The sequence below is a fragment of the Leuciscus leuciscus genome (genome assembly GCF_965113295.1).
Source record: "Leuciscus leuciscus genome assembly, chromosome: 7".
NCBI lineage: Eukaryota > Metazoa > Chordata > Actinopteri > Cypriniformes > Leuciscidae > Leuciscus > Leuciscus leuciscus.
In genome coordinates this window covers 14,416,309-14,436,397 of record NC_138731.1, presented here as the reverse complement: position 1 = coordinate 14,436,397, position 20,089 = coordinate 14,416,309, and the positions used below count along the sequence as shown (strand labels likewise).

General features: G+C 44.7%; 2 protein-coding genes across 6 annotated transcripts in view; both read left to right on the top strand.

Annotated features, from left to right (window-relative positions):
• acvr1c (activin A receptor type 1C) overlaps positions 1–20,089 on the top strand; it is a 122,724-nt gene that overhangs the window by 82,826 nt on the left and 19,809 nt on the right. For all 5 annotated transcript variants that reach the window (XM_082176184.1, XM_082176185.1, XM_082176187.1 and 2 more), the window contains one exon: positions 18,345–18,575. In XM_082176184.1, coding sequence (XP_082032310.1) covers positions 18,345–18,575 — 231 coding nt within the window. The remainder of the gene's footprint in view (positions 1–18,344; positions 18,576–20,089) is intronic.
• LOC309503462 (uncharacterized protein) overlaps positions 80–20,089 on the top strand; it is a 118,037-nt gene continuing 98,027 nt past the window's right edge. The window contains exon 1 of the mRNA XM_082176300.1: positions 80–3,395. Coding sequence (XP_082032426.1) covers positions 579–1,331 — 753 coding nt within the window. The 5' untranslated portion in view covers positions 80–578 and the 3' untranslated portion in view covers positions 1,332–3,395. The remainder of the gene's footprint in view (positions 3,396–20,089) is intronic.

The following is a 20,089-nucleotide window of genomic DNA, read 5'->3' as shown; positions in this document are numbered from 1 at the left end:
CTGCGCTAGAACGCTTGTTTCTCTTACGAGAGGTCTCTCGTACTGCGTAAGATCTTACGCTAGGGGAAAACCTCTTTTCAGTGAGATATTGAAGCCAAAAATTATCCTTAATTTTGAATTAATGTAAAATGCATTGCGGCAGCATGCAGACATAGGCGAGACAGCTTGCGCGCCTATTGGCTGCCCTGCGGCAACTGCAGCAGCCTATCGCAAGAGACCCTTCATGACGTCAGATCCAATGGAGGCGCTTTGCGCCCACTGCGTCACGTCCTGCCGAAACGGGCGTGGCTTGGGCCTATAAATACAGCTCGACAGGCTGATAGAATCTGATTTTTCATCTCTTCAGCGAAGCTCTCGCATCGCTGGATCCCGAGAGGAAGAAGCCGCGCCGTCTGAAAAAGCCTTCATCGGGACGAGCCTTTGCACCTGAAGCCGCTGGCAGACAATGCGAGTTGCCTCAGGAACGCCTTCAGTTGCCGTTCCTGCTACGCTATCCGGCGTATATATCCTTTTCTCTGCTAGTGTGTGTTCGCCGCTGCGACACACACTCTCTAAAAGAGCCGAGCGTCTTTGTCAAGATGCCTCGTACCCTCTGTGGCTCGTGTCGAGCCCCACTCAGCGACGGGGACCGCCATGTCATCTGCGTTTCCTGCCTGGGTGAGGATCATGCAGCTCTCGCGCTCGCTGACGGCGGCTGCCCTCACTGCGAGCTGATACCCATGGTGACTCTGAGGACTCGCCTGGCATCTTTCGCCGAGACTGCTCCCCCGCCCACTGTGGTGCCGCGCCGTAAAAAGCGCCGTGCTCAGCGGGTCCCGGAACCTCCTCCAGCCTGTAAAAGCTCGCCGGTTCGCCCGCCAGCTTCACCACTGGCTTCACCTGATTATCTCTCTGCCGGACAGCGGTCGACGTCTGCCGCCGCTTCCGTCATGGATGACGACAAGGAAGCCGCGTTTGTGGAGGATGACAGCTGCTCTCTCCTGGCGTCGGGCAGTGAGGATTGGTCGAGCTCTGTGGATCTCGCCCCCTCTGCTCGCAAGCCGTCTGGAAAAAGGGCCAGCATCGAAGCAGAGCTGATGCGTCTGCTCACGCAGGCCGTAGCGAGCGTCAGCCTCGAGTGGTCGACGCCCGCAGAACCTGCACACAATCGGCTGGACGGATTTTTCCTGCAAGGGGACCATGTTTCGCAGTCTTCAAGACCCGCGCCGTTTCTTTCTGAGCTTCACGAAAAAGTCGCGAAGTCTTGGAACGCCCCCTTCTCAGCCAGATTGCGTACCTCTGTCTCAGCAGCATTCTCCGTGGTGGACGGTGCCAAAGACAGAGGATACTAGTCTCTTCCTCCTGTGGAATAAGCCGTAGCAGCCCATCTTTGCCCGCCCTCCGCTGGATGGCGTGCTAAGATTGCGCTACCGTCAAAAGCCTGCCGCACGACCTCAGCCTTGCACAGTCGCGCTTACACAACCGCTGGACAGGCTGCGTCTGCGCTGCACACAATGGCCATACTGCAGATATTCCAAGCCGACCTTCTCTGTAAGCTGGATGAGGAAGGACCGGGAGCTATCTGCATGCCGGACTTAAGAAGCGCCACGGACCTCGCTCTTCGTGCCACTAAGTCTGCTGCACAGGCCATAGGACGGAGCATGGCCTCTCTCGCCGTAGCGGAGAGACATTTATGGCTGACACTCTCTGAGATGTCGGAGCCAGAGCGCACCGCATTCCTCAATGCCCCCATCTCCTCTGCCGGCCTCTTTGGATCATCCGTCAAGGATTTCGCGGATAGATTCGCTGAGGTGCAGAAAACGTCACAAGCCATGAAACATTTTCTGCCTAAGCGCTCCAGCTCTGCAGCAGGCCGCTCTAAACAGCCGTCTGCTCGAAGCTGCCAGCCGCAGCCCCAGCCCGCCGCCGCCTCACAGCGTCGACAGGCCCGGGACCCGAGACCACTCTCTCGCTCTGCTGGCCGCCGCCCCCCTCCGCGTAGGCCCCAGCCTAAAATCGAGATAAAGCCCGAGGCCTCAAAGTCTTTCTAGCCCGCCTAGGAAAACGACAGTGTTTAAGTCCCGCTGCGGCCAGACTTCCACCAAAACTTCTCGCTCGTTCAGTTCCAGAAAATGCGACTGTTCCAGTGTATTTTGCAGAAAACAAGCTGGTTCCACAGCCCGATTGCCTGCACATTAACGCCGTTTTTACGGCGACCCAGATGAATCTCGTAAAGAGTGTAATTTCTGGTATTCCGGCCACGGCCGATGGTGTTATGAGTGTAGTAAAAATGCCCACAGCCCAGTGCTCATTCCTACACACAAGCACAGCCCGCCACACAGGGCTCGCACGCATAAAATCGACTCAGGTCGATCGTGCATTAAATGTAGTGAATGTGCCCACGACCCAGTGCCCACAAACACTACACACTGCATGTCTCACGGTTTCTGTAAAAACGAAACCAAAACACATACAGTCAGCTCGAGCCGACGGTTTTTTCAGTGCAAATGTGCCCGCTGTCCCGCGTCCACATTCACTCACAGACATGACAAGCCCCACAGGGCTTACCCCGCTCGCTCTCTCTCAGCAAACTGCCATAAGAGAACCGAGCGCGGGCAGGCTGCCAGTTGTGATCAACGCGCCCCCCCGCCTCGAACGCTGCAAGCACGGCGTTTATGTTACAGCACACCGATGCTCTCCGGTCGCCACCATCTCGCGGCCAGAGCCCAGATCTCATTCAACCCCTAGCTATTCATGCAAGTACATGGGCAAAGCTTCCCGGGGTATCAGAATGGGTGCTGAACATTATAAAGAGAGGCTATTCGCTACAGTTCACTCGTCGTCCCCGCCGTTACGCGGCGCGAGTCGAAACTACGGTAAAAAAGGAAGTAGCACATCTACTTTGAGCCGAGATAGCGAAGCTTTTGAGCAAAGGGGCCATAGAGCCTTTATCTCAAGCTCAGAGCGAAGGGGGTCTATACAGCAGATACTTTCTGGTACCGAAAAAAGACGTGGGTCTCAGACCCATTCTGGATCTAAGACAACTGAACAAAGCGCTCGCGAAATGCAGGTTCAGGATGCTCACAACCAGGAAAATCCTCGCGCAAATTCGCCAAGGGGACTGGTTTATGTCATTAGATCTGAAGGACGCGTATTTCCAAATACAAATAGCGTCGCGTCACAGCCGATTTTTGAGATTCGCCTTCGAGGGCCAGGCGATCAATACACAGTCCTGCCGTTTGGCCTGTCCCTAGCACCCTGTACATTTACAATGTGCATGGACGTGGCGCTGGCACCCCTGAAGCTTCGGGGGATGCGAGTTTTGAACTACTTGGACGATTGGCTGATTCTAGCTCGATCACACTCAGAGCTCATAGAACACAGGACCATATTACTCGAGCATCTCGAGAATCTAGGTCTCAAAGTCCATTGGGTGAAGAGTTCACTGTCCCCCTTTCCTGGGCACAGAACTGGACTCGCTGTCTATGACAGCACAGTTATCGCTGCAGCGCATACTGAATATTCAGCACACGCTGAAAACCTTCCGCTGCGGCACTATGGTACCGCTCAGAAAATTTCAGAAAATGCTGGGTCTCATGCCCTCAGCATCATCAGTACTCCAGTTGGGTCTGCTTCGCATGCGCCCACTGCAGTTCTGGCTGAAAGCGTGAGTACCATGTCGAGCGTGGACCTTCTGTCTTTTTTAGAAAAGGGCAGACCGTTCTTCGGCCATTGGTCAGAACGGGAAAAGCTCCTACACATAAACTGCCTGGAGATGGTGGCAGTCGAAAACGCGCTGAGGCGTTTTTGTCCCCAGTTAAAAAGACACCATGTCTTGGTCCGTTCGGACAACATGTCAGTGGTGGCCTATATAAATCGCCAGGGAGGAATCAGATCCTGAAACCTTTACAGGCTGACGGAGCGCCTCCTGGTCTGGGCTCAGCACAATCTGCGCTCGCTGAGAGCAGCGCACGTGCCGGGCCACCTGAATGTGGGACCAGACAGACTGTCCAGGAACAATGTTCCGACAGGAGAATGGTCTCTGCACCCACAGACAGTCCAACTGCCGTGGAAGACATTCGGCAGAGCGAAAGTAGATCTGTTTGCGTCTCAAGAAAACGCTCACTGTCCGGAGTTTTTCTCCAAGAGCAGGGATGCGCTGGCCCACGTTTGGCCCCGCTGCCCGCTCTATGCTTTTCCCCCTGTCACGCTCCTGCCTCAGGTATTAGAGCGAATCAGGAAAAGCGGATGCTCAGTGCTACTTGTGGCTCCGTTCTGGAAAAACCAGGCTTGGTTCCCAGTTCTGATGCAGCTGTCAAGCACTGCCCCATGGCCGATACCAGTGAGGAGGGACCTCCTCTCTCAGGCAGATCTGGCATCCTCACCCGGAGCTTTGGTCCCTACATGCGTGGGCCATCAACGGGTACCCGCTAACCTCCCGGTGGGAGTGTTAAACACGATCACGCAGGCTAGGGCCCCGTCTACTAGACGGCTCTATTCCTCGAAGTGGTCTGTGTTCTCCAGCTGGTGCACAGCCCGTGACATATCACCTCCCGACTGTGGGGTGACGGAGGTTCTCTCCTTCCTGCAAGAGCTACTGGATAAGGGCAGAATCCCATCCACGCTCAAGGTTTACGTGGTGGCCATTGCAGCGTTTACTGAACCGACGCTTGGCCAGTCGCTTGGAAGGAACAATCTGGTCATCTGCTTCCTTAAAGGAGCTAAGAGACTGAATCCTCCCAGACCTCCCTCAGTTCCCATGTGGGACCTTTCTACGGTCTTGGAAGCCATGAAAGGTGCCCCATTCGAGCCAATCCATTTAATAGATATCAAACATTTGTCTTTCAAGACAGTGTTTCTTCTGGCTCTCGCTTTGGTAAAGCGCATAGGGGACTTGCAAGCGCTCTCTGTGAGCGTGACGTGTATGGAATTTGGGCCGAATGACTCGAAGGTCATACTCAAACCAAGGCACGGGTACGTTCCTAAATCCCTCAACACACCGTTTAGGGCACAGGTAATTTCCCTGTCGGCCCTGCCGGTCTCTAATGAGGAAAGAGATGCGAGCTTCCTTTGCCCGGTAAGGGCATTAAGGGCTTATGTGTCTCGCTCGACTGTCTTCAGACAGACAGAGCAGCTCTTTGTTTCGTTCAGCGAACGTTCTAAGGGACTAGCTGCGTCAAAACAGAGTCTATCCAGGTGGATAGTTGATGCTATAGCGCTGCCGTACACTTCTAAGGGCCTGCAGTGCCCGTTAGGTGTTAGAGCGTACTCCACAAGAGGCATGGCCTCGTCGTGGGCTTGGTCTAGTGGGATTGCCTTGCAAGATATATGTATGGCGGCAGGCTGGGCCTCCCCGTCTACATTCATAAGGTTTTATAACCTAGAGGTTCCTGCTTTACAGGCTAAGCTGCTTTCGGTCAAATAAATCAGTATTATCTGCCCCGAAGCTACCGGCTCAGAATACTGAAACTGCTCGAGCGCCGCTCGATGATCGATTAAATGACTCTATGGGCATTGTGTAAGACCCATTATATTCATCAGTCCAGACCAGAGTTTTTCGCCCTGGCTGTGTGGAATCTTTAATAATTCACTCCTCTTAGGATGCTAACTATTATGGGAATGATGCTATTCTAGCCCCTCTTCCCCGGACTCTCTGTGAATCCCTGATGATCATGCACTATATGAGCCCCGGCCACCTGCCCTTGGGATTTTGGTGTTGGATCTCAGCACGCACAGCGTTTTACACTGTGTTCCCCTAGCGTAAGATATTACGCAGTACGAGAGACCTCTCGTAAGAGAACGTACTCGGTTACTAACGTAACCTCGGTTCTCTCTAGAAGAGGGAACGAGTACTGCGTATCTTGCCGTGCCTGCAATACGCTCTGGTTCGCTTCGACAATGAAAAACCAGATTCTATCAGCCTGTCGAGCTGTATTTATAGGCCCAAGCCACGCCCGTTTCGGCGGGAGCTGCCGTGAGTGTTTTTGCTTCGGTGCTGTAAGCTCCGTCTTAGTCTCGTATTTCCTTGTTTTGAACCAGAATTTACTACAATTTCTAGTTGTTTATACTACTACTAAATACGGCTTGCCCAACATCGCTGGCTTCCGTTGCTACTAGCACAACACGGTAGTAATTCGCTAGCCTGCTAACGCGCCACCCGTGCGCTCAGCTATTTTTATTTATTTATTTGTCTCTCGCGCGCTCGCGCCTTTGAGTTCATAAAAGCTCAGGTGAGTAAGAATCACTCAACAAACACGGTGAGTAATGTCTTGTCCTGTTATTATCATGCGTCGCGTCTGAATGCGTTGTTGTTTTTGGAGCTCTATCGATTTGATTTATAATTCTTGATTTTTCTCGCTGCCTGCTGTGAGTGTGTTTGCTTCGGAGCTGTAAGCTCCGTCTTAGCCTCGTATTTCCTTGTTTTGAACCATCATTTACTACAATTTCTAGTTGTTTATATTACTACTAAATACAGCTTACCCAACCCTGACGCATAACACGCTAGTAATTCGCTAGCCTGTTAACGCGCCACCCTTGCGCTCAGCTATTTTTATTTATTTATTTTCTCTCGCGCCTTTGAGTTCATAAAAGCTCAGGTGAATAAGAAACACTCAACAAACACGGTGAATAATGTCTTGTCCTGTCATTATCATGCGTTGCGTCTGAATGCGTTGTTGTTTTTGGAGCTCTATCGATTTGATTTATAATTCTTGATTTTTCTCTTTAAACCCGCTTACAACGAACATTTTCTACTCTTCCTCACTGAGAAGCACTACTGCTCAAACCTCATTGTTACAACGCGGACTGTTGAGCAGACGCGTCTCAAGCCTATTAGTGATCCAACGCTGCATACTCTTAAAGGTTACGTCCGTGGATCACGGCTGAACGAGTCTTCTCCACACTCACTTATAAACAAACACTTTTTTTTCGCCTATCGTGCGTCTACTCTACACCCCTACCACTAAAAAACCTCATAGTTACAACGCGGACTGTTGAGCAGACGCGTCTCAAGCCTATTAGTGATCCAACGCTGCATACTCTTAAAGGTTACGTCCGTGGATCACGGCTGAACGCGTCTTCTCCACACTCATTTACAAACAAACTTATAATATAAATTAGTATTAATATTGATAGCATCACTGGTAGCTTCGTTGCTAACTCACTGTCCATCTGTTAAAATGGCGAATATATCAGATGTAAGTAGTCTACCGCTTGGTGCAGGTGAGGACACATTTGAGCTTCACGCACTGCAGTCTGAGCTGGAAGCTGTTGAGAAACAGATCCACAACCTTTTATTGAGACAGGCCGAGCTGAGAGACCGGTGTTTGGCTCTTGAAACATCACGCGCCGACGCACACAAATCAGTGTTTAACGTTACTAACCCGCTGACTCCGACCGCGTCTACTCCGTGCGTTCCTCAGCATCGGTCGCAATCAGCCATGGTCTCGTTCACTCCGGCTCCAACACGCCACCACGAAGCCTGGGTGGTTCCGCAGCGGAAGACGCGAGTCAGGTTTAGACCAAGACTTTCTCCGACCCTCCCGGTTTTCGAGTTATCGACACAAAACCGCTTCTCCCCTCTACGCGAAACAGAACGCGATGCTGTGATCATCGGCGATTCCATCGTTCGGCACGTACACGCTACGTTAGGTACAAGTAAGGTGCAAAGTCACTGCTTCCCTGGTGCTCGTGTTTCTGAAATCGCTGCTCGCGTTCCCGAGATCCTGAACGGTGACGAGCGCGTCGGAACTGTGGTCCTGCACGCGGGAGTGAACGACATCAGGCTGCGCCAGACGGAGATTCTGAAGAAAGACTTCAGGAATCTAATCGATACGGTACGCAGCACATCGCCTGAAACAACGATCATTGTGTCAGGACCGCTTCCCACGTACCGACTAGGGCATGAAAAATTCAGCAGATTATTTGCGCTAAATGAATGGTTAATGTCATGGTGCAATGAGCAGAAACTGCTCTTTGTAAATAATTGGAATCTGTTTTGGGAGCGTCCTAGGCTTTTCCGTGCTGATGGCTTACACCCAAGCAGATTCGGAGCGGATCTTCTGTCAGATAACATCTCCAAAATGTTAAATACCCTTTGACTAGTAACCAAAAGTCCAAATCATAGTCTCTGCTGCACCAATTCAACTGATATAAATACTAGTGTAGAACATTGCATAGAAACCGTGTCTATTCCTCGTTTAGTGAGATCAAATAATAAATCTAATTGTTATTAAAACAGAAAATGTTGCTATTAGTAAACAAAAACTATTTCTAAAGCTAGGTCTTCTAAACATTAGATCACTCACACCTAAGGCAGTTATTGTAAATGAAATAGTCACAGATAATAGCTTCGATGTACTTTGCCTTACTGAAACCTGGCTTAAACCAAATGATTATTTCGGTATTAATGAGTCTACTCCTCCTGGATACTGTTATAAGCATGAGCCCCGTCTGATTGGCCGTGGCGGAGGTGTTGCAACCATTTATAAAGATATTCTAAATGTTACTCAGAAAACGGGTTATAAGTTTATTTCATTTGAAGTACTTGTACTAAATGTTACGCTCTTAGATGTTAGAAAAACATCCCTATTATCTCTAGCCTTGGCTACCGTATATAGACCGCCAGGGCCTTACGCTGATTTCCTAAAAGAGTTTGCAGATTTTCTCTCAGACCTATTAGTCAATGTCGATAAAGCATTAATTGTTGGAGATTTTAACATACACGTAGATAATCCAAATGATGCGTTAGGAGCTGCGTTTACAGATTTATTAAATTCATTTGGGGTCAAGCAAAACGTCACCGGACCAACTCATCGTCTTAATCATACACTCGATTTAATTATATCACACGGAACCGATCCAACCGATATAGATATCATTCCACAAAGTGATGAAGTCACTGATCACTACATGGTAACTTGCATATTACGTACTGCTGTAATATGTCATGCGGCGTCGCGTTATCAACCAGGCAGAACAATCCTCCCATCCACCATAGATAATTTCTCAAATTGCTTATCTAATCTGTCTCAGCTGCTGCCTGAACCCAAACAAACAGATGAACTAGAAGAACTAACTAGCACTATGAGCACCATTCTCTCTAGAACATTGGATGTGGTTGCACCTATTAAATTAAAAAAGGTCAGAGAGAAAAATAAAGCACCATGGTATAACAATACTACGCATGTTTTAAAGAGAGAAACCCGTATTTTAGAGCGTAAATGGAAACAAACTAATTTAGAGGTCTTTAGAATCGCGTGGAAAGACAGTATGTCACGTTATAAAAAGGCCCTAAAAGCTGCCAGGGCTGAGCACCTCCGCAAACTAATAGAAAACAACCAAAACAATCCAAGGTTTCTATTTAACACCGTGGCTAGACTAACAAATAAACAGACGTCACCCGAACAAAATATCCCGTTACAGTTCAGTAGTAATGATTTCATGAACTACTTCACTGAGAAAATAGAAAGCATCAGAACCACAATTATAAACGTTCAATCTTCAATCGCGCCTTACAATTCAGCTTCAATTATCACCCCGAAAGAACAATTACAGTGCTTTACAACTATAGAACAAAAAGAGTTAAATAAACTTATCACTTCATCTAAAACAACAACATGTTTATTAGATCCTATACCAACTAAACTACTGAAAGAAGTGTTATCTGTAGTGGAAGAGCCTCTCCTCAATATTATTAACTCGTCTTTATCTTTAGGTCATGTTCCAAGAACATTTAAACTGGCAGTTATAAAACCTCTCATTAAGAAACCACAATTAGATCATAATAATCTAGCAAATTATAGACCCATTTCAAATCTTCCATTTATGTCTAAAATATTAGAAAAAGTGGTGTCCGCTCAACTGGGCTCTTTCTTGCAACAAAATGATATCTATGAAAAGTTTCAGTCTGGATTCAGACCGCATCATAGCACTGAAACTGCGCTCGTTAAAATCACAAATGATTTACTTTTAGCTTCTGACCAAGGCTGTATCTCAATACTAGTTTTACTTGATCTTAGTGCTGCGTTCGATACTATAGATCACACAATACTCTTAGATCGACTACAAAATTATACTGGTGTTCAAGGACAAGCACTAAGCTGGTTCAAATCATACCTATCTGACCGCTACCATTTTGTCTATTTAAATGGAGAAAAATCGATCATAACTCCAGTAAACTATGGAGTGCCGCAGGGATCTGTATTAGGCCCCCTGTTATTTTCAATATATATGATGCCACTTGGAAATATTATAAGGAAACATGGAATTAGTTTCCATTGTTATGCTGATGACACTCAAATATATATTTCATCACGGCCGGATGAAAACGCTACATTTTCCAAATTGATAGAGTGTGTTAAAGATATAAAAGATTGGATGACGCGTAATTTTCTTTTATTAAATCCAGACAAGACAGAGGTAATACTTATCGGTTCAAAAAACCGCCCACAAAACCTCGCACAATACAACTTTAACATCATAGGATGTCCTGTTACTTTATCCTCTACAGTAAAAGACCTGGGTGTTATACTCGATTGCAACCTGTCTTTTGAAAATCATATTTCTTATGTTACAAAAACAGCCTTTTTCCACCTTAGAAACATTGCTAAGCTACGTAATATGCTATCAGTTTCTGATGCAGAAAAGTTAGTTCATGCATTCATGACCTCGAGACTGGATTACTGTAATGCTTTATTAGCTGGTTGTCCTGCATCCTCAATAAACAAGCTACAGTTAGTCCAAAATGCCGCCGCTAGAGTTCTTACGAGATCAAGAAAATATGATCATATAACACCGATTTTATCATCACTGCATTGGTTACCTATAAAGTTCCGTATTAATTACAAGGTATTGCTACTGACTTATAAAGCCCTAAACGGCTTAGCTCCAGTCTATTTAACGGATCTTCTATCGCCCTATAATCCATCGCGCTCTTTGAGATCACTAAATTCAAGGCTTTTGGTCATACCTAGGATATCCAGAACCACCAAAGGAGGGAGAGCATTTTCACATTTGGCTCCAAAACTCTGGAATAGTCTTCCTGATACTGTTCGTTGCTCAGACTCGCTCTCCCAGTTTAAAACTAGATTAAAGTCGCATCTCTTCAGCCAGGCATTCATATAATCCTACAGTTCAAACTACAATCCGGCCTCTATCCAATGCCAGAGGAGAACTGGCCCCCGACTGAGCCTGGGTTCTCCCAAGGTTTTTTTTTTCTCCATTAAGGCACCTGATGGAGTTTTAGGACACCATTAGGTCACTTGATGGAGTTTTTCGGTTCCTTGCCACTGTTGCCTTTGGCTTGCTCAGTTGGGGATATTTTGGGGATATTAATTTAATTTTATCAATCAATAAATTCCTCTTGAAACAAACTTTGTTGTATTATTTTAATTTAATACTGTGAAGCTGCTTTGATGCAATCTGTATTGTGAAAAGCGCTATACAAATAAACTTGACTTGACTTGACTTGACTTGACGTGACGCAGTGGGCGCAAAGCGCCTCCATTGGATCTGACGTCAAAGGGCCTCTCTCGATAGGCTGCTGCAGTTGCCGCAGGGCAGCCAATAGGCGCGCGAGCTGTCTCGCCTATGTCTGCATGCTGCTGCAATGCGTTTTACATTAATTCAAAATTAAGGATAATTTTTGGCTTCAATATCTCGTGGAAAAGAGGTTTTCCCCTAGCGTAAGATATTACGCAGTACTCGTTCCCTCTTCTAGAGAGAACCGAGGTTGCGTTAGTAACCGAGTACGTTTTCAGCGCCAATGCAAATTAGATTAGCGCTTAACCATGAACACAAAAGCCACACCACACAAATGGCTTTTAATTAGCTTTTAATGGCTTTTAAATGGTTTATTTAGTTTGCAAATATGTCACTATGATTAAGTTCTTTCTATCGATCAATTTCTTACTTTCACATTTAAAAGATTCCATGAGGTTAACTTATACCCTACTTGGTCATTCTGCACAAATAACGATCAACATTCTTGTTTGCTTTGCGGCCCCTTTAAATAAAGTTTAAAAGAAGACCAAGCATTCGATCTACCTCAGAGCGTCCACTAATCTTTCTACGGCGTTGTTGGCAGGGCGAGAGCGAATTTTGCCACTCTTGCCGGCGGCAGTGTGAACACACAGTTTGCCAAGTCCCTGGGAAACTGACACCTTGTACTTCTGGAGACTCCAAGTAGTTTGCAGTTCTGGAAAATAATGGCACTCATGGGCATTTAATAATTTCTGACTTTTCAGTATGAGTGTTAACTCTTTTTTTTGGCCACTTTTACCTGTTAGATTTTACCTGAACATAAGGTGCTTTTCACAGTTAAAGGGGTGGTAAAACGCCTTTTTTCGAAGGCTTGATTGTGTTTGTGGGGTGCACTGTAACATGTGTTCATACTTCGTTTTAAAAAATTTGCATTATTTTTCACATATTTAACCATTATTCTACACTGCTCTGTCCCTCCTTGTAAAAACGGTCGGATGATTTCCGCGTTCTATGAAGCCCCCCCCCCTTCAAAATACGCAATGTGCTCAGATTGGTTAGCTGGCCCAGTGTGTTGTGATTCGCTAACCGCCAAGTGCACGTTGTTCGGAAACGTCACGCCCCCTTATCTTTACTGGTAGTTTGTGCTTCAGTAAACAACGGCGTCAATATTGCCATACCAGTTTGAGCCCGAATCAGACCCAGAGAATGTTAGTGGAGAGGATCGAGCAGAACCTGTTCAAGAACGGCTGTTAAAGGACGTTTCAGAAAGGTATGTTTTTTAAGACTGCAGATCGCTATATGACACTGTTACTTTTGTATATTTAGAACGATTGTAGCTAAATATCTGTCGCCTGAACTATTAATCCAATACGAACACTAAACATTGGCTTTACAACAGTAGCCAAATCAAACACAAAACCATGTTTAGCATGCCTGTAGATAAACAAGCTTGTAGATAAACAATACATAAAAGCTATAATCAAAGAATAATTTACACTGATCACATAAACGACAACAACCACGAACATTCCAAGTTCGCTGCGCTGGTGATATGTTTGTCGGATAAGTATGAATTAACGTTAGCATTTAACAAACTGGTTTGTGGAGCCAAACAGCATTGTCCTTCGTTTACTTCCTTGCTACAACGTACAATTAACAATACGAACTATTACAGGAAAACACAACGACGAAAAATAAATCATACTTACAGGTTGTGGGCCGTAAACAGTTTCTGTTTTTAAAGTTGGAACTGCTCCATCTTTCAGGACTAGCCGTTGTGTGAATCCTTCATCGGAGGGGTTTATGTAAATATTGGGCTTAGTGATGTCAGCAAGCCCGCAGGAATGTTGTGTAGTCCCTACTGGCCGTTTTTTTGTAGTTCTTAGAAATTGATTTCTTTAAAAGCAAATATCTCCCTTTGCTTTAAACTTTGAAAGTTGTAACTTTGCAGATGTTGTTTATGCTCAAACAGCAACATTACACACTAAATAAAGTTAGAAAAGTGAAATCGTGTTTTACCACCCCTTTAACAAATATATATCACTTATAAATGATTATATACAAAATCAATAGTAGTTATAAAGATTGATGTGGTTTGGAATTGGTAAAATGTGCTTGGAAAAAATATGATTAGAATATTGACTTGCATAAAAATTATGCACACACTGTAAGTTAATTTAGGTAAAAGTGCCTGCTAAATGTAAATTTCCATCTGTTCTTCATTCAACGCTTTGTATGACATCATATGAGATGAGTCATATTTATGAGTCATGTGGATAATTTTTATGTTTTGTTAAATGTGAAAGTTTGAATACACTGTGTTCCAAATGATTATGGAAGTGACATATCTGAAGGGTTTCAATACAGTAAACATTCCGATTTTAGTTTTTCAAAGAAAGTGTGTGTTTGTTTGTTTTATTTATCATATCTTTTTAGATTACTGGTATCAATCTCAGACAGGTTTGTTTAGTTGTTTGACAGGTCTTCTTAGGTAAATGAAAAAAACCTACTTAAAGAGGTTGTTCCACATTTTTAAGTAAGTCACAGTTCATTTTCTGTCGGTCACTTTCGAGGTTGTGTCAAAATACAGACACAAGGGGTCATTCTTGGGTGCCCCAAACACCTCTGATTTATTCAGAATAGGCCAATGGAATTGGCATGTGGAATTTGCATGTCTGGCCATGCCCCCGGACATGCATACGGGCGTATAAGTTGGCTGGCGTGCATCACACACTTCAACTTTGTTCTTTGGAGCCTAAGCACAGTGTCTCTTCATGAGAAGCAATATTTCCATTCACCTTGTAACTGCTGCTGGAAGCAGAGTACACATCAGTGGTCACTCTCGACGTGTTGCAAAGATAAGTGCAGGTAGTTCCCCTGGGTCCATTAGTGGTGATCTGAAAGAGGCATTTTCCTTAATAAAAGAGTGAATTCCTCTAAAAGAGCTGCACGGCAGATTGTGTCTTTTTAAAGATGGTGTTCCTTCCCTTTACTTCTGGTTGCAGGATGGCCATGATCACTGTCTTCAGTGAATGGGCTGCGCTCCTCCTGAAACAACATTTGTGGATGGGGTCATGTGGCGGTGAGCTCTGAGGGCAATCTGGGGGTTACAATGGGAGAGTTTCCTCCAGGTGAATCCCTGTGGGCCTCCTGTTCCTTTAGCATGCTCGTGTTCCCCTGGTTCCTCCGTCCTCACTACCCTCGATGGTGGGGTACTCAACTCAGGTTGAGCGTGCGATTGTAGTGCATTAATGCCCGCAAAATGCCGCCACTTGAAGTAATTGTCTGAGGCCCCCATCCAAAGCTTGTAAGTCCGCCCTGCATGCAATGGCCATCCTGCAAGTCTACCAGGCTCTGACCTAAAGGTAATGCAGGAACTGCATTCTGCAACCGTCTATGTCCACACTTGTGGTGCAGGAGCACTACCTATGGCTAAACCTTGCCAAGATGCGGGATGCAGAGAAATAACACTTTCTTGATTTTCCCAAGGTGGATAGACTGGGCTTGGAGAAATGCCTGTCCACCTCCATCCTACTGTGCGTGGCAGGTCTTTGGGGAAGCACAACCTGATTATTAGGTTCCTGAGAGGTGTACGTAGGTTGAATCCTTCAAGCCCTCGCCTCATCCCCTCTTGGGATCTTTCTTTAGTCCTACATGCCTTACAGAAAGATCCTTTTTAGCCCTTACAATCAGTTGAGCTCAATGCCCTCTCTATGAAGATCTCCTGATTGCGCTCACCTCCATCAAGAGGTTGAAGGACCTACAAGCCTTCTCTGTTAGTGATTTGTGCCTGGAGTTCGGGCCAACACACTCTCACATGGTCCTGAGACCCCGGCCCAGATATGTGCCCAAAGTTGTAAACTTGAAAGCAATCCCTCCTTATGAGGGACACATAGCCCTGTCTCTGTGGTGTCCAGTGCACGCCTTGCTCATATATACCTGGACCGCACACAGAGCTTCAGAAGATCTGAGCAGCTCTTTGTCTGCTTTGGGGGTCAGCAGAAGGGGAAGGATATCTCCAAACAGCTCACTCCACTAGGGGTATCGCAGTGTTTCATTAGCAGACCTATGTAAAGCTGCAGGCTGGGCTATACCCAACACCTTTGCAAGATTCTATAATCTCCATATGGAACCAGTTTCGTCTTGAGTCTTGGGTAACAACAGGTAAAACTTGGACAACTGGTTGGGTGCAGTGCTTGCATAGGCGCCCTCCCCCTTTCTGAGGTGGTTACGTGCACCTTTTTGTCCCAGAGACTTCCTTAGGTTTGGTGATCCAGAACATCTTTTCTACCTCCTAGCACTTGACGGTAGGGAGTTCAGTGGAGGAACTCACCACCAGGCCCATTACTCGTGGTATAGCCCTTTCAGGTGAGCCCTGGTAATCGGGCTAGTGCTCCATATGTAGTGGTTCCCTAATGGTGACCCTATATGATGCATTCTTTCACTGTTCAGTTTCCCTATCAGTGAACCCAGTGTCTTCCCCTGGATGGAGCTAGCTCCGTCACCAATTGCTGTGGCCGGCAGTCTCCCCCTCATCAGGTGGAGCCCTCCACTGGGACTCTTTCCTATGTAGTATACTCCCCCATCTGGTGATTCCTTAGGATGTATTTTCCACATACTACCATCCCCATTTGGGCAGGATGTGGTATCCATAGTGTTCCTTTCTCAATGAGAAGGAAACAACCAGGTTTACTCAGTCGTAAAAAAACAACAACTTTATTTTGAACGGCCTCTTCCCAGAGGTGAGCCTCTGAAATGCGGAGACCTGAGGTCAGTTACCCTGAGAGTTGGAAGGTTGCGAGTAGCTTAGCTACAACTGCTTTGACACGTGGAGTCCTGCCTACATCTGCACCGCAAAGTCTCGTGACACAGTTCAATAGTTGTGGCGTTTAGTGTAGCTTTTTCCCCATTGTTGTTTAATTCACGGGACCGTACACCAGTTATTTTGCCAAGAGATCTCTTTTTTATTTATTTATGTCGAGACAGGAGAGAAAGACAATTTTCTGGAGAGATGATCTTCATTCCAGTTTTCCCTGTTCCTCTGGACAAAAAGGTTGGGTTTTATACGCTGCTGACATTACCAGAGGAACATCTGGTTTATATTTAAAATGAAATGTATAGTGAATCGTTAAGTCAACATATGCATTGAAACTTATACCTTGTCTCTGTCTCTCACACGTTCATGCAATCTACAGTCTACCTCTCCCAAGCACACCGTGATTCACTAAATACGATTACAAATGATTATGAATACTAATAAAGAATAATAATACTTAAATAATATTAAATAATGACATTTTCTTCAGACTCCTAGTGTCAGTAAATTTGACAAAGTCGAAAGTGACCGACAGAAAGGGAACGCCTCGATTATTAGTGTTCCCCTCGTTCCCTGATGGAGGGAACGGAGACGTTGTGTCCCTCCTGCCACAACTTTGAACTGCCACTGAAGAGGTTGAGACGCCTTGGATCCTAAGAACAAACCTGTAGTGTGTGATGCACGCTGGCCGCCTTATAGTCCCGTATGTATGGGGTGTGGCCAGACATGCAAATTCCACACACCAGTTCCATTGGCCTTTTTTGAATATTTCAGAGGTGTTAGGGGCTCCCAAGAGTGACCCCTAGTGTCGGTATTTCGACACAACGTCTCCGTTCCCTCCAACAAGGAAAAAGGGATTACACTAGTAACCAAGACGTTCTTATGCAACGTATGCTTTTCATCTTTCTGAAGATGAAAAGCATGACATGGTGCAACGTCTTGCAAAAGGCATGAAAACTAATATTTAGCAAAAACTGAATGGAGATGATCAAACTATCAAAAGATTTGTGAGACATTTAGAGCTCAGATGAACTCGGTCAGATAAATACTCATTAAGAAAATATCTTTCTTCCTCCCCATATTGCATGAAAACTGTGACTTGCTTAAAGCTGCCGTCGGCAACATTTTTTTTATCATATTCAGTGAAATTGACACTATAATCCGACAGAACAACATAAATAAGGTGGTTTTAGAAAAAAACCCGAGCTTCTAACTCCACCTGGAGCGTGTTATTTGTTTTGCAAAAATCCAGCGCTCCCGCTTCATCAGGTCCAATCAGCGCAGGGGGGTGTGAGATCTGACTGTCAATCACAGGTCGTGCACACGCCACAGATCCCCCCTCTCGCGCACGTTAATATCACATGCACACGCCACGCCTGAAGTTCGCCTGGAGATTGCATGAAGCGTGATGGCGGAGAGAAAATCTACTAACAAGCTTCCAATTCCTCGGTTATTGCTATCTATGGACAGATTAGCCAGGGCAGCCTACCTCCGAGTCCATGGTGTTGATAGATGCTGAAGAGACGGACGCGTTCACAGAAAATCAGGTACACACGCACAGTGACGCACTGACGAGCACGACCTCGATGGGAGGGTGCTCGCTGGTAGTGGGGGAGGGGCATGAGAGTTGTAAACATTCAAAATTTTGGCTAATCGACCCAATCTGCCAGACTTGCCGACGGCAGCTTTAATAATGTGGAACAACCTCTTTAAGTAGGTTTTCCATTTAAATAAGAATACCTGGCAAACTATTTAACGTTGCTAACCTGGCAAACAATTTTTTAATAAAACAAGCACTTTCTTTGAAAAACTAAAATCTGAATGTTTATTGTATTTAAATCCTGCTGATATGTCACTTGCATAATAATTTGGAACACAGTGTATATTTGAATCACATGAGATGAGTAAATGACAGAATTTTTGAAGAGCTAGATATGATTTAATGATTTTAATGAATCATCATAAATATACATATTTTTCTTTTGCAGTTGAGTGAGATTTGAACAGGTGTATGGACATATATCTGTTGTTAACCCTTTAGCTGACAGTTTATGTGATATTCTCTCAGGATTGCCCCTATTGGTCCAGAGAACGATTGCTCGAACCATTGTCCTCCAGGAAAGCATTGGAAAGGGGCGCTTCGGGGAAGTGTGGAGGGGCAAATGGAGGGGGGAGGATGTCGCTGTGAAGATCTTCTCATCACGAGATGAGCGCTCCTGGTTTCGAGAGGCTGAGATTTATCAGACAATAATGTTACGCCACGAGAATATTTTGGGATTTATCGCCGCTGATAACAAAGGTATCACATGAAGGGATTTTGGTGTAAAATCACATTAATGCATGAAAATTGATGTAAGAACGAGGCATGTTGTGTGTTTGAATTGTTTTCTTGCATATAACAAGAAACATATTTTAGTTATCATTTTATTGTATACAAATATTTGTTGTGTAAGATTTCATGACAGGAGTTTAATTTCATAGGTTCACTTAATGCTGCATCAGTAGCTGATGCTATGGAAACATGCTCCAGGTGTGATGATTGTCTGAAGCCGGTATGGAATCAAATCAATTGACTGGCTGATGCCACTTACACCACCCACTGAAGCATGTGTCACCAGTGGATTTGCTTGCGCCATAACTCAGATTTCTCTTCTTCAGGAAGCAGTTTATCTGACCCTTGTAGTGTGTCATTCTTTTGTTCTATTTGATTGGACTCATCATTTTGATTGGATTCATTGAGTTAATTATTCTCTTCTGGGGGAACACAATGGTATTTTGTAAGTGTGTGGCTCTGCTCAAGCAGTGCATAATTGTCAAATTGTCTGCACTGCAAAAATTGCAAGAATGAGAACACCACATAAGTTAGTTAGTTAGTTAGTTAGTTAGTTTATCCTTTATTATCTCCATTAGGAGAAATTTGTTTTGGGCAATCGAGAGAGCAGGTCAACATACAAGTTCACTGTTCAGTTACACTTCATCCATACACGCCACAAAAACACACACTACCAGTCAAAAGTTTTGGATCGGTAAGATTTCTTTGGATCGGTAAGTCTCTTCTAAAAATACAAAAAGAAAAAACATTAATATTGTGAAATATGATTACAATTTAAAACAGCTATTTTCTATGTGAATATATAAAGTGTAATTTAATCATGTGATCAAAGCTGAAAGCTGTCACATGATTCTTCAGAAATCATTCTAATATGATGATTTGATGCTCAGGAAACATTTCTCATTATTGTCAATGTTGAAAAAAGTTATTTACATTTTTATTTCAGGATTCTTTGATGAATAGACAGTTCAAAAGAATAGCATTTATCTGAAATAGAAAGCTTTTGTAACATTAAACACTACCCTTCAAAATTTGGGGTCAGTAAGAATTTTTTTGGGGGGGGGGGAGAGATAAAAGAAATCAATACTTTTATTAATCAAGGATGAATTAAATTGATCAAAAGTTACAGTAAAGACATTTATAATGTTACAAAAGATTCTATTTAAAATAAATGCTGTTCTTTTGAACTTTCTATTCATCAAAGAATCCTGAAAAAAATGGTACACAACTGTTTTCAACATTGATAATAATAATGAATGCTTTTTGAGCATCAAATCAGCATATTAGAATGATTTCTGAAGGACCATGTAAGACTGAAGACTGATGCTGAAAATTCAGTTTTGATCACAGGAATAAATTACATTTTAAAATACATTAAAATAGAAAACAGTTATTTTAAATTGTCATAATATTTAACAATATTACTGTTACAAATAACCTTTTTTTATCAAATAAATGCAGCCTTGGTGACCATAAGAGAC